Genomic DNA, 14,441 nt, shown 5'->3' with positions numbered 1-14,441 from the left:
GGCGTCGAGTTCAGGTAAGAAACTAAATTAATAGGCTACAAATATACGCAGAAACATTTACTCAATTATCTATGACACATTTATATGTAACGGTAGACTATAAATAGTGGTTTAAGTTAGAAAAATTATATTTTACGTTTATTTTAGACGCTTAAAATCCAGGAAGAGGCCCATATGAAAACGAGTTTGAAATTTGATATACTCACTGCACTCACCTGTCCATCTTTAGCCCTCGTGAAATGTAATGTGCCCGGTCAAACATCAATGACCTTTAAATAATCGCTTCATCTTGTTATACTACATCTACATTTCTGTTTACATAATAGATTCACTCTTTTCAGGAATATTATATGTAAGTGGTACTGATGGGAGAGAGAGTATTGAATGTATTGCCTTATTAGCTTCTCTGACTGTTTCATGGCAAGAACCAGACCAAATTTACATTTTATAAATATCGCTTTTCTATAATTATAAAAAATATATAACACTAAAGACATCAACAGCAACAAATACATAAGATAGGTTTGCGTTTGATAATAATTTGACCACTTTTAAAAGATTGGCTTTTGTATAATAGCACTGTTTGTATTTGTGTTGTTCGGGTTAGGTAAATAAAGCTCTGGTGACTGGAATTGGATCTTTATTATTGGGACAGGCTTTTTTTAATTAAGCTTTTATTAAAAGGGTGGTGTTTGCATTTAATCGTTTTAAGATAATAGTTCTGTAACCTTACGATTTTGAACTTACTGTGTACTTTCTGGTGACTGCAACACAAATAAATAAATACAGTGATTCATTCACTCAAATTGTGCTGCTATTCCTCTTTCAATGATATTCTGAATAGTAATGAATCGGTTTTTTTTACAAAACATTTACAATACTTACATACTGATCTGTTATCATTTTGTTTGAAAAGGTGTTCTTCACAAAATAACCTACTTGAACATGAGCACTACGAAGCCAAATGCACAAACGTAATAGTAGTTATACACAACATCATCTTAAGTCTCTAAGTTAAAGATAAAACTTACAAATAAAAGTTGCTCGGTAAATATTCGTTACTTGATTGACATCCGTAACCATTAATGCACAGTCAGCCTGTATAAGGCACAGTTAGCCTAATATGAATAAATTAAAAACAGAATAGCTACTCGCTAGTATATTGACAAAATGCCCAGACTTTTCTTCAAATTATGTACTATTTTGCCTTAAATAATTATACGTACATTACGTAAACCTTAATTAATCGCACCTGAGGATTTCAGGAAGTCACAGAGCGTCCTTAGAGGACTTTACCGATCTTGAGAGGACTTTACCGCCAAAACGAGCAGCTTTCCTGGTGTGTATTTCCGGGAATTTCGGTCGTAACTCAAATCCTTCGCTTCCAGATTCACCGCGTGCCCGTGTAAAACTGTGTAAAACGAGTTTTATTTGTTTGAATCTCTGTCGAAACTCTGGTAAAGCGGTAAATACTGAACGTCACGGGCACTGATTCTCCTCACAACCACGGGAGCGCGCACGTACACTACACATGCGCTAATTCCAATGTGACGCTATTTAGTCTTTAGTTTAATGCTATTGAGGTTTATTTCTTTATTTAAATAAGTGATTTCTGCTGACATATTAACATTCTAACAATAAAACTAGCAAATATATTTATTTAGCGTTTTTTATAAAATGTAAAATTCAACAAACATATGGTCAATATTATATGAATTCAGTAATTCAAAATGTATTAAAAATAATGAAATAAGGTTTATTTTAATTGAGTAGATGCTTTTATTTTTAATTTAATCAAATATTAAATTCAAGGGGATACTTTAAATGTTACTAACAGTGCCATTATTAACCAATGAAATCAAAATCTTAAATAACACATTTAAAACACTTTAAAACCTTAAAAATAAATAAATAAATAAAAATGGAAACAAAAATTAAAGCCAAAATTTAGTTGATTTAAAGAAAGCTATTAAACTATAAAATTGCTGAATTAACATTATCATATAATTTTAAAATTAACAATAATAAAATACTGTAAATGTATATAAATATTACCTAAATAACATTGATCAATGGTGTCTTTTCATGCACAATATCATTAGTTTCATCTGTATGTCTGTGTTTTATATCAAATATTAATTTAGTCACAAATATTTGGCACTAAAATAACAATTACATTCACTTTCAGTTCAATAATTCACTTTAAAACTCTTTCATGTTTTATTTTGAAAAGAGAACACAAGTGCAAAATAACAGTAGCATTATAAATGTCCCCTACAATATCATTTTACACAAATAACACATTATTCCCCTGATATGCATCACAGTACTTAAGATATTGTATATTTTAAGAGAAAGCAACATGTATAAGTGCACTTAAAAACATTTTATCTAGATTCATTCGTGAAAATCCCTAATGCATACAGCGGGATAATGGGAGAATAATCAGCTGCTGTTCTGGAATTCACTCAAATAAAACACTCTTAAAGGGACTACCATAGTATTTGTTTTTCCTACTATGCAAGAAAGTAGCTGCAGTTTCCAACATTCCTTAGCATATTTTAATTTGTGTTCATAAAACTTGTGAAGTTTTAAAACCTCTCAAGGGTGAATAAATGATCAATAAATGAAGAGTTTCCTTCTAAAATTAGCATTTTTCTCAGACTCTTGTGTGTAATTTAGTCATTCCACTTTTATGGCAATACATGGAGTATTTTAATTGCCTTTAAAGAAAAGCGAGGTAACTTTAAAGACATGTAAACGGGAACCTAATAAAAATGCTTATTTTAGATGAAATATTTACATGGCACTTAAAAGCTTATGCATTAGAATTTTTGGTGAACATGGTGAACTGTCCCTTTAAGAGTATATTTCATATGTTGATTTTTAGGTGTACTGTCCCTTTAAGAGTGTATTTCAGATGTTGACATTTAGGTATACTGTCCCTTTAAGAGTGTATCTCAAAACTTAATTTTTAGGAGTACTGTTCCTTTAAGAGTGTATTTCAGATGTTGATTTTTAGGTGTACTCTCCCTTTAAGAGTGCATTTCAGATGTTGATCTTTAGATGTACTGTCCCTTTAAGAGTGTATCTCAAAACTTAATTTTTAGATGTACTGTCCCTTTAAGAGTGTATCTCAAAACTTAATTTTTAGATGTACTGTCCCTTTAAGAGTGTATCTCAAAACTTAATTTTTAGATGTACTGTCCCTTTAGGAGTGTATTTCAGATGTTGATTTTTAGATGTACTGTCCCTTTAGGAGTGTATTTCAGATGTTGATTTTTAGATGTACTGTCCCTTTAAGAGTGTATCTCAAAACTTATTTTTTAGATGTACTGTACCTTTAAGAATATATTTCAGATGTACTGTCCCTTTAAGAGTGTATTTCAGATGTTGATCTTTAGATGTACTGTCCCTTTAGGAGTGTATTTCAGATGTTGATTTTAGGTGTACTGTCCCTTTAAGAATATATTTCAGATGTTGATCTTTAGATGTACTGTCCCTTTAAGAGTGTATTTCAGATGTTGATTTTTAGGTGTACTGTCACTTTAAGAGTGTATCTCAAAACTTATTTTTTAGATGTACTGTACCTTTAAGAATATATTTCAGATGTACTGTCCCTTTAAGAGTGTATTTCAGATGTTGATCTTTAGATGTACTGTCCCTTTAAGAGTGTATTTCAGATGTTGATCTTTAGATGTACTGTCCCTTTAAGAGTGTATTTCAGATGTTGATCTTTAGATGTACTGTCCCTTTAAGAATATATTTCAGATGTTGATCTTTAGGTGTACTGTCCCTTTAAGAATATATTTCAGATGTTGATCTTTAGGTGTACTGTCCCTTTAAGAATATATTTCAGATGTTGATCTTTAGATCTACTGTCCCTTTAAGAGTGTATCTCAAAACTTATTTTTTAGATGTACTGTACCTTTAAGAATATATTTCAGATGTACTGTCCCTTTAAGAGTGTATTTCAGATGTTGATCTTTAGATGTACTGTCCCTTTAAGAGTGTATCTTAAAACTTAATTTTTAGATGTACTGTCCCTTTAGGAGTGTATTTCAGATGTTGATTTTTAGGTGTACTGTCCCTTTAAGAATATATTTGAGTTGTTGATTTTTAGGTGTACTGTCCCTTTAAGAGTGTATCTCAAAACTTAATTTCAGATGTACTGTCCCTTTAAGAGTGTATTTCAGATGTTGATTTATAGGTGTTCTGTCCCTTTAAGAATATATTTGAGTTGTTGATCTTTAGATGTACTGTCCCTTTAAGTGTATATTTCAGATGTGCTGAGGGTTTCAGTCTCTTCCCTCCGCTGTATTAAAGTTCAGCTTTAACAAGAGAAACTCAGCAGGAGAATCGAGGCGAAACAGCATAACAACATCATCTTCATCTTCATCTTCTTCATGATGCTGTGGGCTGATCTGGAATCAGTGCTGCTCCTCCTTTATCTTTACCATCTTCATCACCATCTCCTTCATCTGTAAGCTGTGTGCTGGTCTGGTGCCGCTCCTTCATCATCATCATCATCATCATCATCATCATCATCATCATAATCATCATCATCTGAATGCTGTGTGCTGGTCTGGGGTCAGTGCGGCTCCTGCTCACAGTGGATCTCGCTGTAGATTTTGTTGACGATGTGTGTGAGATCCAGACTCTGAGTCAGCATGGTGGAGAGATACTCGTCTGCCTGAATGCCCTCCATAAACTCCTCCATAGTCAACACTCCTGCACACACACACACACACACACACACACACACACACACACACACACACACACACACACACACACACACACACACACACACACATTTATAGTTAACACCCCTAAACACACACACAGAGAGTCTACTTTGGCACACTTATAAGGTAAGTAAATTCTCTAAAATATAATGACATTCACACACCTCTGCTTGTCTTTGTCTGCATATTATCTTGAACCCAAAATAACCCACAGTGCAGGAGGTCTCTCTTTAAAGCATTATCCCTCACTCAACTAAGTGCAGTAAGTTGGTTATTCAACCAAAGAGTGTATATTAAATATTAGCTCAATATTGAAAGTGAAACCGCGGATCTACACTGAAATGTTTTTTTCTTGGTAAAATTCGTTCATTTTCCTTCAGCTTAGTCCCTTTATTCATCAGAGGTCACCACAGCGGAATGAACCACCAACTATTCCAGTGTATGTTTTACACAGCGGATGTTTCACTCAGTACTGGGAAACACCCATACACACTCATTCACACACACACACACTCGTACACTACAGCCAGTTTAGTTGATCAGTTCCCCTATAGCGCATGTGTTTGGACTGTGGGGGAAACCGGAGCACCCAGAGGAAACCCACACCAACAGGGGGAGAACATGCAAACTCCACATAGAAGCGCCAACTGGCCCAGCCTTGCTGTGAGGAGACGGTGCTAACCACTGAGCCACCATGTCGGCTTTTGCAAACAATTTATTTGGGCTGAATTTAAGCAAACAGATCACAGTTACTGCTGTTCAACATTATTCGTTTGTCAGATAAATTGTTAGCAGCTACTTACCTTAAATACATGAGTAAACCCAGTGAATCCTGTTTTTCAGTGTATAAAGTATTACAGCAATGACAGTTTCCTCAGTTTCTTTGGTGCATTTCTCACAGCACTGTTTACATTTGCACATCAGAGCAGCAGTTTCTCATTCCTTCCAACAAACTGTGAATGCTTTTGGACATGCATCAATCGCTTTCATACAACTCTCTGCTGTTTATAACATTATCATTTGCTTATGTCAGATCAGTCAAAGTTAACTAAACTTGTGAACACTGAATAGTCAGTCCATATGAAACTAATAGTCCTCATTTCATTACTGGAGTCGGTACATACTCAAATGTTGAACTAGCTGTCAAAATCTGTCAAGCTGATTTATAAAAAATCTTTAAATCTTTTTTTTCTTCCTGAAAATGTCTTCTAAATTGAGCAATTTATGACTGATTTACAGGCCTGTGTGTGTTGTAGGTTCAGCTCCAGTATGTACTGCAGTATTGTCTACAGTTGTGCACAGCTCTACTCAAAGGAAGTGTATGTTTGATGTAAATAAGGGTGTTTATACTTTTGCACAATGCTGTGAATACATTACAATTGCACAGAGCAGATGCAGTAAACATGTGAAACACACATATTCAGTGTCTTGTACTCAGATACCGCACTAAATGCAGTGATGTCTAACCTTACTGTAGTCTTCAAATGGCTGTGCTAATAGTATACAGTGCTGTCTTGAGCATTTTCAGGACGTGTCACCATAATCTGACTTTTTGCATTGGAAAAAAATGTACAGTCTTGTTCATGAACAATAGTGTCAGGACTTTTCATCTTGAAGACACCGACACTTTCATTGACATCAACACTTGCATTAGAGGAATGAGCTCTCCATTTTGAGCAGGTGACACACTTCTGCAGGTTATCAGCTAGGTTTTGGAGTTTGCACTAATTGTTTTGAGAAATGCATCAACTGTTGTGCAAATGTAAACAGTGTTGTGAGAAATGCACCAAAGCCACTGAGGAAAACTGTAATATTGTTATACTATGCTGTAATGATATTTTCCTCCAACCTATCAATGTATACGTTTTTGCAGTGTAATAACAATGTGTGCATCCTTTCACACTGGCCAGTGCATGTTTTGTTTGTTACTGCAAAATAAACACTTTTTTTTGCTGTTATTGCATTACGTACATGTCTAATATCTTTACCTCCAGGTAATTATACACTTGCAAATTATAGATAGACATGCATATAAGATAGATTGATGGATGGATGGATGGATGGATGGATGGATGGATGGATGGATGGATGGATGGATGGATGGATGGATGGATGGATGGATGGATGGATGGATGGATGGATGGATGGATGGATGGATGGATGGATGGATGGATGGATAGATAGATAGATAGATAGATAGATAGATAGATAGATAGATAGGTAGATAGACAGATAGACAGACAGACAGGCAGATAGATAGATAGATAGATAGATAGATAGATAGATAGATAGATAGATAGATAGATAGATAGATAGATAGATAGATAGATAGATAGATAGATAGACATGCATATATGGATGGATGGATGGATGGATGGATGGATGGATGGATAGATAGATAGATAGATAGAAGTGCATATAGATAGATAGACAGACAGACAGACAGACAGGCAGATAGATAGATAGATAGATAGATAGATAGATAGATAGATAGATAGATAGATAGATAGATAGATAGATAGATAGATGAATAGATAGATAGATAGATAGATAGATAGATAGATAGATAGATAGATAGATAGATAGATAGATAGATAGATGAATAGATAGATAGATAGATAGATAGATAGATAGATAGATAGATAGATAGATAGATAGATAGATAGATAGATAGATAGATAGATAGATAGATAGATAGATAGATAGATGAATAGATAGATAGATAGATAGACTGATAGATAGATAGATGAATAGATAGATAGATAGATAGATAGATAGATAGATAGATAGATAGATAGATAGATAGATAGATAGATAGATAGATAGATAGATAGACTGATAGATAGATAGATGAATAGATAGATAGATAGATAGATAGATAGATAGATAGATAGATAGATAGATAGATAGATAGATAGATAGATAGATAGATAGACAGATAGATTACCGTCTCCGTTGAGATCGATCTTGTCAAACACCATGTTAGTAAACTCTTCTGCTGAAACCTCCTGCTCGACTCCACTGATCGCTCGAATGGCCTGAAGCAGAAAAACAGACACAGATGAGAACCTGAGAGGGTCAATGTGTGTTTCTCCTGACGTCACGGACGATCCTCTTACAGACTCTCACAATAAGATGATTTTCAGCAATATGTCACTCTCTGGGCAGATGGAGGGTGTTAAGGGGTTAATCTGTGATGGGACACACCTGCAGGTGGTGCTAAAGAGCATCAGGAAAGTCACATGATCGACTGGGACCAGTTGTTCAAAACGTTTAATCTGGATTAGGATGATCTGGATTTGTGAATGCCTTGTTTTGCTGTGCAGGATCAGGAAATCCAGACACTTTTGTGCCAGTTTTTTAATCCAGAATTGTATTAGATTAGCCTGATCCACAAATACAATTTCCAGATCTGGATTATCAGTGCTGTAAATCGGATCATGTAATCACATTTTCTGCTGATACACTGTATAAAATTAGCTGCTGCCTGTTTTTTTTAACTAAATAAATTTGCCTTAAGATCTAAAATGTAAAAACTAAATAACAAATAAAATAAATATTTTTTAATTAGCAACTCTTTTTACCCTGTATCCAAGTCAATGTTGGCTCCTAAATGTGTTTTTAACTTTAAGATGCAATAAAACAATACAAACATCCTCTAAATATTTCTATTTCATTTCAACATTCAGCTTGTTCATCAGTACAAACAAATATATCCTCCATTACATGAAAATAAACTGGAATATTCTATTCAGTTCATGAAGAGGCTAACATGTATACAACAATAACAGATTCAGCAAATTTCACAGTATTTAACTGTAATATGAACTTTGTTTCAGTGTTACTGTATTTTAAAGCTGCATTGTAAAAACTGCTGTATTTATTACAGATATGATATACAATGCTGTAAATACATAAACAGCTAGATAAATGGTACTTGTAATAGTAAATGCAGTATTTTTGCTGGAATTGATGACGTTACTGGCGAACAGCTGCCAGTAAGTTACTGTAGATCCTACGGAAAACTTTTAACAGTGTATACAGATGAAGTCAGAATTATTAGCCCCCCTGTTTATTTTTTTCCCCAATTTCTGTTTAACAGAGCAGATTTCTCCAACACATTTCTAATCATAATATCTTTAATAACTCATCTCTAATAACTGATTTATTTTCTCTTTGTCATGATGACAGTAAATAATATTAGACTAGATATTCTTCAAGACACTTCTATACAGCTTAAAGTGACATTTAAAGGCTTCACTAGGTTAATTAGGTTAACTAGGCAGGTTAGAGTAATTAGGCAAGTTATTGTATAATGATGGTTTGTTCTGTAGACTATCGAGAAAAAATATAGCTTAAATATCTAATAATATTGACCTTAAAATGGTGTTCAAAAAATAAAAACTGCTTTTATTCTAGCCGAAATAAAACAAATAAGACTTTCTCCAGAAGAAAAAATATTATCAGACATACTGTGAACATTTCCTGAATCTGTTCAACATCATTTGGGAAATATTTAAAAAAGAAATAATTCAAAGGCGGCTAATAATTCTGACTTTATCTGAATATTGATTGATATAATTTACATAATTTTCTTCTGCTGAAATCAAAATTATTGTTGTTTTTAAAACAAAATTATCCGCTTTTACTGTAAACAATTTACAGTGTGATTTTAGTTTAGAGGATTTCATTTAGATCGAAAGCCAGATTGGATTTTGTCATTTAATCACAATTCTGAATCCAATCCAATCTGATCAAATAAACATCTGAATATGAAATACCTTAACAATCAGCAGCAGCTCCTCGCGGTCGATGCAGCCGCTGCCGTCCACATCGTAGAGTTTAAAATACCAGCGCAGTTTCTGCTGAACGCCACCTTTCAGGACCAGACTCAGAGCCGCCACATACTCCATGAAATCAATACAGCCATCCTGAACACATCAACACAAAACATTCATTAACACCTTGTGTGCTGTTCAGATTGACTCCCCTTTGGGTATGTTGGGGACTGTTTTTGACCCATTGACTTCCATTATAATCACATTTATTGATTGTAAAGCCATGGCAGCAGATAATCATGCAGTCTTGATTGCTGGTTGTTTTCCCTGTTGGGATTAAGAGGCACAATGTGCCATTTATACTGTTGATCATAAGATGTCAGCATTAACTCTTTAGACAGGCCTGTGCTGAAGAGTTTCTGGCTTTATATGGAGTAAAACAGCAGATTTTTGGCACTGTAACTGATGATCAACAGTATAAATGGCACATTGTGCCTCTTAATCCCAACAGAGAAAATAACCAGCAATCAAGAATGCATGATTATCTGCTGTCATGGCTTTACAATCAATAAATGTGATTATAATGGAAGTCAATGGGTCAAAAACAGCCCCCAACATAATGAAAGGGGAGTCAATTTGCCGACAGTGTAGAGTTGAGTTTCTGAAAAAATTCAAAGCATTTTCCCAAAATATGTGTCAAAATAAGATTTGTCAGCAAAAATGATCCCATTTGCTGAAACACAGAGACATTTGAGGCCAAATTAAGACTCAAAATCAGCCCAGAGTGGACGAAAACGACCCAACAGCACACAAACATCCTCACTATATCCTCAATATAATATAGTTTGTCTGTATACAGTAAGTGGTGCTCAGCTACTCCTGCTCGCTTGGTATTATGTTTGTTTGTTGATGTTTCAGTGTCTAAATCCAGTGCACAGGAATAGAGCAGCTGAGATTAGAAAGTTCAGTGTGTTTAAACATGATTAGAGCGAATTTACAAGGCCACGCCCACTCGCTCATACCACCCCGCCCCCTCCTGCTCAGCAACTTCAGGAGATCTTATTATAAGCAGCTTCACCCTGATACCACATCAATCTTAGAAGATGTTTATAATAATACTTAAATACACTCAAATGATTTTGGCTGCTTGTTCAAAGTACTTATGCCTCATTTCCACTGAGTGGTACGGTACGGTTCGGTACAGGCGGATCTGGAACCCCTGAAATCTGATCCAGCGCCTCATTTTACAGACCCCCCACCTCACACACACCACCCCTCCGCTCTTCACTTTCTTCCGCGACTCCCCAATCCCAACGTAATTGTTTTATGTTCAATCCACATCATTTTGTAAAAACTTATAAGTTTACTTAATTCCTTCATGTTGTCCCAATACAAATCGAATGTGTGGAACCCAGCGTTTATTCCAGAGTATCTTAAACTTGTATTAAAAGCTTAATAAAAGCTTTGAAGAGCAGTTAAGACCATTCATTGTTATTATTATTAACTGAGAATAAATTTACGGGTGTTTAAATATAATTAGAGCAAATTTTGTGAAGCCCCTCCCCCTCATTTGAATATTCATTCCGTCTTATGATTATTAATACATCACTGCATGACTTCATTTTCAGTTTTAAACAATAGCGTAACCATAGGAACAAAATCAACAACCGATCAAGCCAGACATTTAAACAGCATGAATCTTTTTGTAAGACATTTTGGCTCTAAAATACTCATTAATTCTCATCTGAAAGCTTTTTATTTTTTGTAATATTTATATTTTATTATTCGTAATGCTAGGTTTTCCCCTCCTATCAGCCAATCAGAGTGTACTCTTACTTATGGTGAGGTGAATGAAAGGCGTGATGAGGACTAAATCTGCTTTCTTTAAAAACTCTCCAGATTAAGCCTCGTGCTGCTTTTAGGCTCTCTGACCTGTGCTGGGCTAAAGTTTATCTGAGTTTACCTCATTAACGCAGATCTCGTTACCCACAATCCTCAGCTGAACCCAAGCTGAAGCGACGTGAGGCGATGCGAGTCTTAACACTGATGACCTAATGAGTGTGTATATATATGTATATACCTTAACTTCAACCTGAGATTGTGTTTACAATTGCAATTTCTGAAATATTTACACTTTTTTTAACATATTAAAAGCAAAATAAACCCCCAGAATAAATGCAAACACTAATAATTTATTACTAAATGAGAATTTAGTATGAGAAATAATCGAGAATTAGAATTAAGCTAAATTAAAAGGTGGTTATATTAATAAACATGATAAATACACAATGGAAAAATTACATTATTATATACTTTTCCAAATGAAACTGTTATAAATGTATATTTATAACAGTATTTAAATGAGTTATATGTAAATATGCATAAAGATAATTATCACCTAATAGAAAAGTAAATAGCTAATAAATCTGTGTATAACGCCTAACTAAATAACCACTGAAATAGGACTACCAGATGCAAATAACTGCAGGTTAACAACGTTTATATACTGTCCAATCTACACATAACTCCTTGACTATTTACTTTTGACTGTAACAGTAATAATGTTCACCTTTTGTTTTTAGAAAAATAATTATTGTGAAAAGTGCTTTACAAATATACAAATAGGATTGAAATTATTCAATTCTGTATAATAAAATACACAATCTGTTAATGATCAGTTTCCGTATTTTGTGATTCACTGGAGTTTTACATTTATTTGCAGATATGAATTGGATTAAAGGACCTTTATTTCTGCGCTGTCAACCTTTTATAATAATAATTCTACTTTTTTTCCACAGTTTAGTAGTTTAAAACAAATATTTCAGTGCAAGAAATATTATATATAGAATTAAAAATCAGGAAAAAAGTACTGGCTGTTTATTACCACGCTTTTGTACTGTAATTTACAACAACTCGGATAATATATCCCTTCAAACTATTAAAGATCTCAATAATAGATACTTTTTCAAATGTCTCAACATCATAGGTTATTAGAGGAAAGTTCAAGATCCCATAATGCAATTCAAAAGCATTAAAAACGAGAAAAAACACCCAAACATGCTTCACAAAAAACAAAAAACTGTTAAATTATGGATATATTTTACAGTGTATAACAAGTATAACCAGGGGGATAGCCTGATTGTAACTTATAAGCAATAAAAAACAACAACCGCGTTAAAAACAACATTTGGTAACACTTTAAACTAATGCTTCATTAGTTATATTACACTTAATGCATTTACTTACATAACCAACAATTAAACAACAATTACAAGGAAAAGCAATTACATTTATTACTGTATTCAATCATCTTTGTTAACGTTTATGTTAAATTAAATAACGAGAGTGCATGTGAACTGCATGTTAGCAAGCACACCTTTGTATTTTAATAATACATTAGTTTATGTTTAACTTTAATTGATAAAAGCTTTACAAGATTATTCATGCTTAATGTCAGTAAATAGATGAACTAATTTCCCGTTATTCTAAAGTGTGGCCCAACATTTTTAAAAGTAAATAGAATATCTTACGTCATTCATATCGAACGTCTGGAACATGGTCGTGACGTATTCGTTCGATTTCTCGGACAGATTCTTGAGGCCGAAGAACTTCTTGAACTCGTAGAAGGTGAGCTGGCCGGACGGACACTCGGTCATGAATTTGCGGTACCACTGGTGAGACTCACAGGCGCTGAGCTCCTCCACTGATGTACCGGGCGCGTTCCCCATGATGCTGCTGCTGCAGTACCGGACACCGAACACAAACACAGGAGACGAGCCGAGCGCGCACAGATGAGCGAGGGGTGACCAATCACAGTGCGGCTCCACCGGGATCACCGCCCACGTCACTCACCCGGCTGTTGTTTTCAGAGATTTAGCGCGAATTAGCGCTCATCAGCTCAGAGAGTCACAACTGAAAGTGTCAGCAGCATATCTGACTGTATACTGGTCTTGATGGTTATAATCCTTGTCAGTACCAGCATAGACCAGCAAGGCAAACACTGAAACTAATCTATCTATCTATCTATCTATCTATCTATCTATCTATCTATCTATCTATCTATCTATCTATCTATCTATCCTTCCATTTATCCATCCATCTATCTATCTATCTATCTATCTATCTATCTATCTATCTATCTATCTATCTATCTATCTATCTATCTATCTATCTATCTATCTATCTATCTATCTATCTATCTATCTATCTATCTATCTATCTATCTATCTATCCTTCCATTTATCCATCCATCTATCTATCTATCTATCTATCTATCTATCTATCTATCTATCTATCTATCTATCTATCTATCTATCTATCTATCTATCTATCTATCTATCTATCTATCTATCTATCTATCTATCTATCTATCTATCCTTCCATTTATCCATCCATCCATCTATCTATCTATCTATCTATCTATCTATCTATCTATCTATCTATCTATCTATCTATCTATCTATCTATCTATCTATCTATCTATCTATCTATCTATCCATCCGTCTGTCCATCCATCTATCTATCTGTCTATCTATCTATATTTTTGGGAACAAACTGAAAACATTCTCTGTTGGTTCCTGTTTGATAACTAACCTTCCCAGAACACCACAGTGAGTGTTTTTGGTCACAATTTAAATGTAACCTAAAAGAGAAAGTTTTAGGATCATCCTACTAACCTAGAGACAATGTCTGTTTATGAAAAGACAACTCTCCTAGCTAACTAACAAAGAAAGTTCAAAAAGGAAAGTAAAAACAGCGATGTCCAAACAGTATACTGAAACTATCTTTAGAAAAAGCTGACTCTACGAACAAAACAGGTGACTTTGAAAATGGGAAAGAGAATAACACAACTAAACAACCCAGAAAACAAGATGATGTCAAAACGACATTAAATTGACCCAAAGCATGAAGTCAT

General features: G+C 34.3%; 1 protein-coding gene across 1 annotated transcript; it reads right to left on the bottom strand.

Moving 5' to 3' along the window:
• Nucleotides 1-4,571: 4,571 nt before the first annotated feature.
• Nucleotides 4,572-13,262, bottom strand: si:ch211-103a14.5 (guanylyl cyclase-activating protein 1). The gene is made up of 4 exons (XM_056448115.1): nucleotides 13,057-13,262; nucleotides 9,530-9,679; nucleotides 7,696-7,786; nucleotides 4,572-4,731 (listed from the first exon to the last, which is right to left on the bottom strand). The coding sequence occupies exons 1-4, from the start codon at nucleotides 13,252-13,254 to the stop codon at nucleotides 4,592-4,594; spliced, it is 579 nt and encodes a 192-aa protein (XP_056304090.1). The 5' UTR covers nucleotides 13,255-13,262; the 3' UTR covers nucleotides 4,572-4,591.
• Between the last annotated feature and the right edge of the window lie 1,179 nt (nucleotides 13,263-14,441).

Source organism: Danio aesculapii, chromosome 22 (genome assembly GCF_903798145.1).
Source record: "Danio aesculapii chromosome 22, fDanAes4.1, whole genome shotgun sequence".
Taxonomy (NCBI): domain Eukaryota; kingdom Metazoa; phylum Chordata; class Actinopteri; order Cypriniformes; family Danionidae; genus Danio; species Danio aesculapii.
This window is presented reverse-complemented; position numbering and strand designations above follow the sequence as displayed.

Coding starts and splice junctions, on each gene's coding strand:
- si:ch211-103a14.5 (XM_056448115.1), bottom strand. CDS start 13,254: ATGGGGAACGCGCCCGGTACATCAGTGGAGGAGCTCAGCGCCTGTGAG. Junction 9,680..13,056: donor AGACGTTCGATATGAATGAC/GTAAGATATTCT, acceptor TGATGTGTTCAG/GATGGCTGTATTGATTTCAT. Junction 7,787..9,529: donor AGCTGCTGCTGATTGTTAAG/GTATTTCATATT, acceptor TTTCTGCTTCAG/GCCATTCGAGCGATCAGTGG.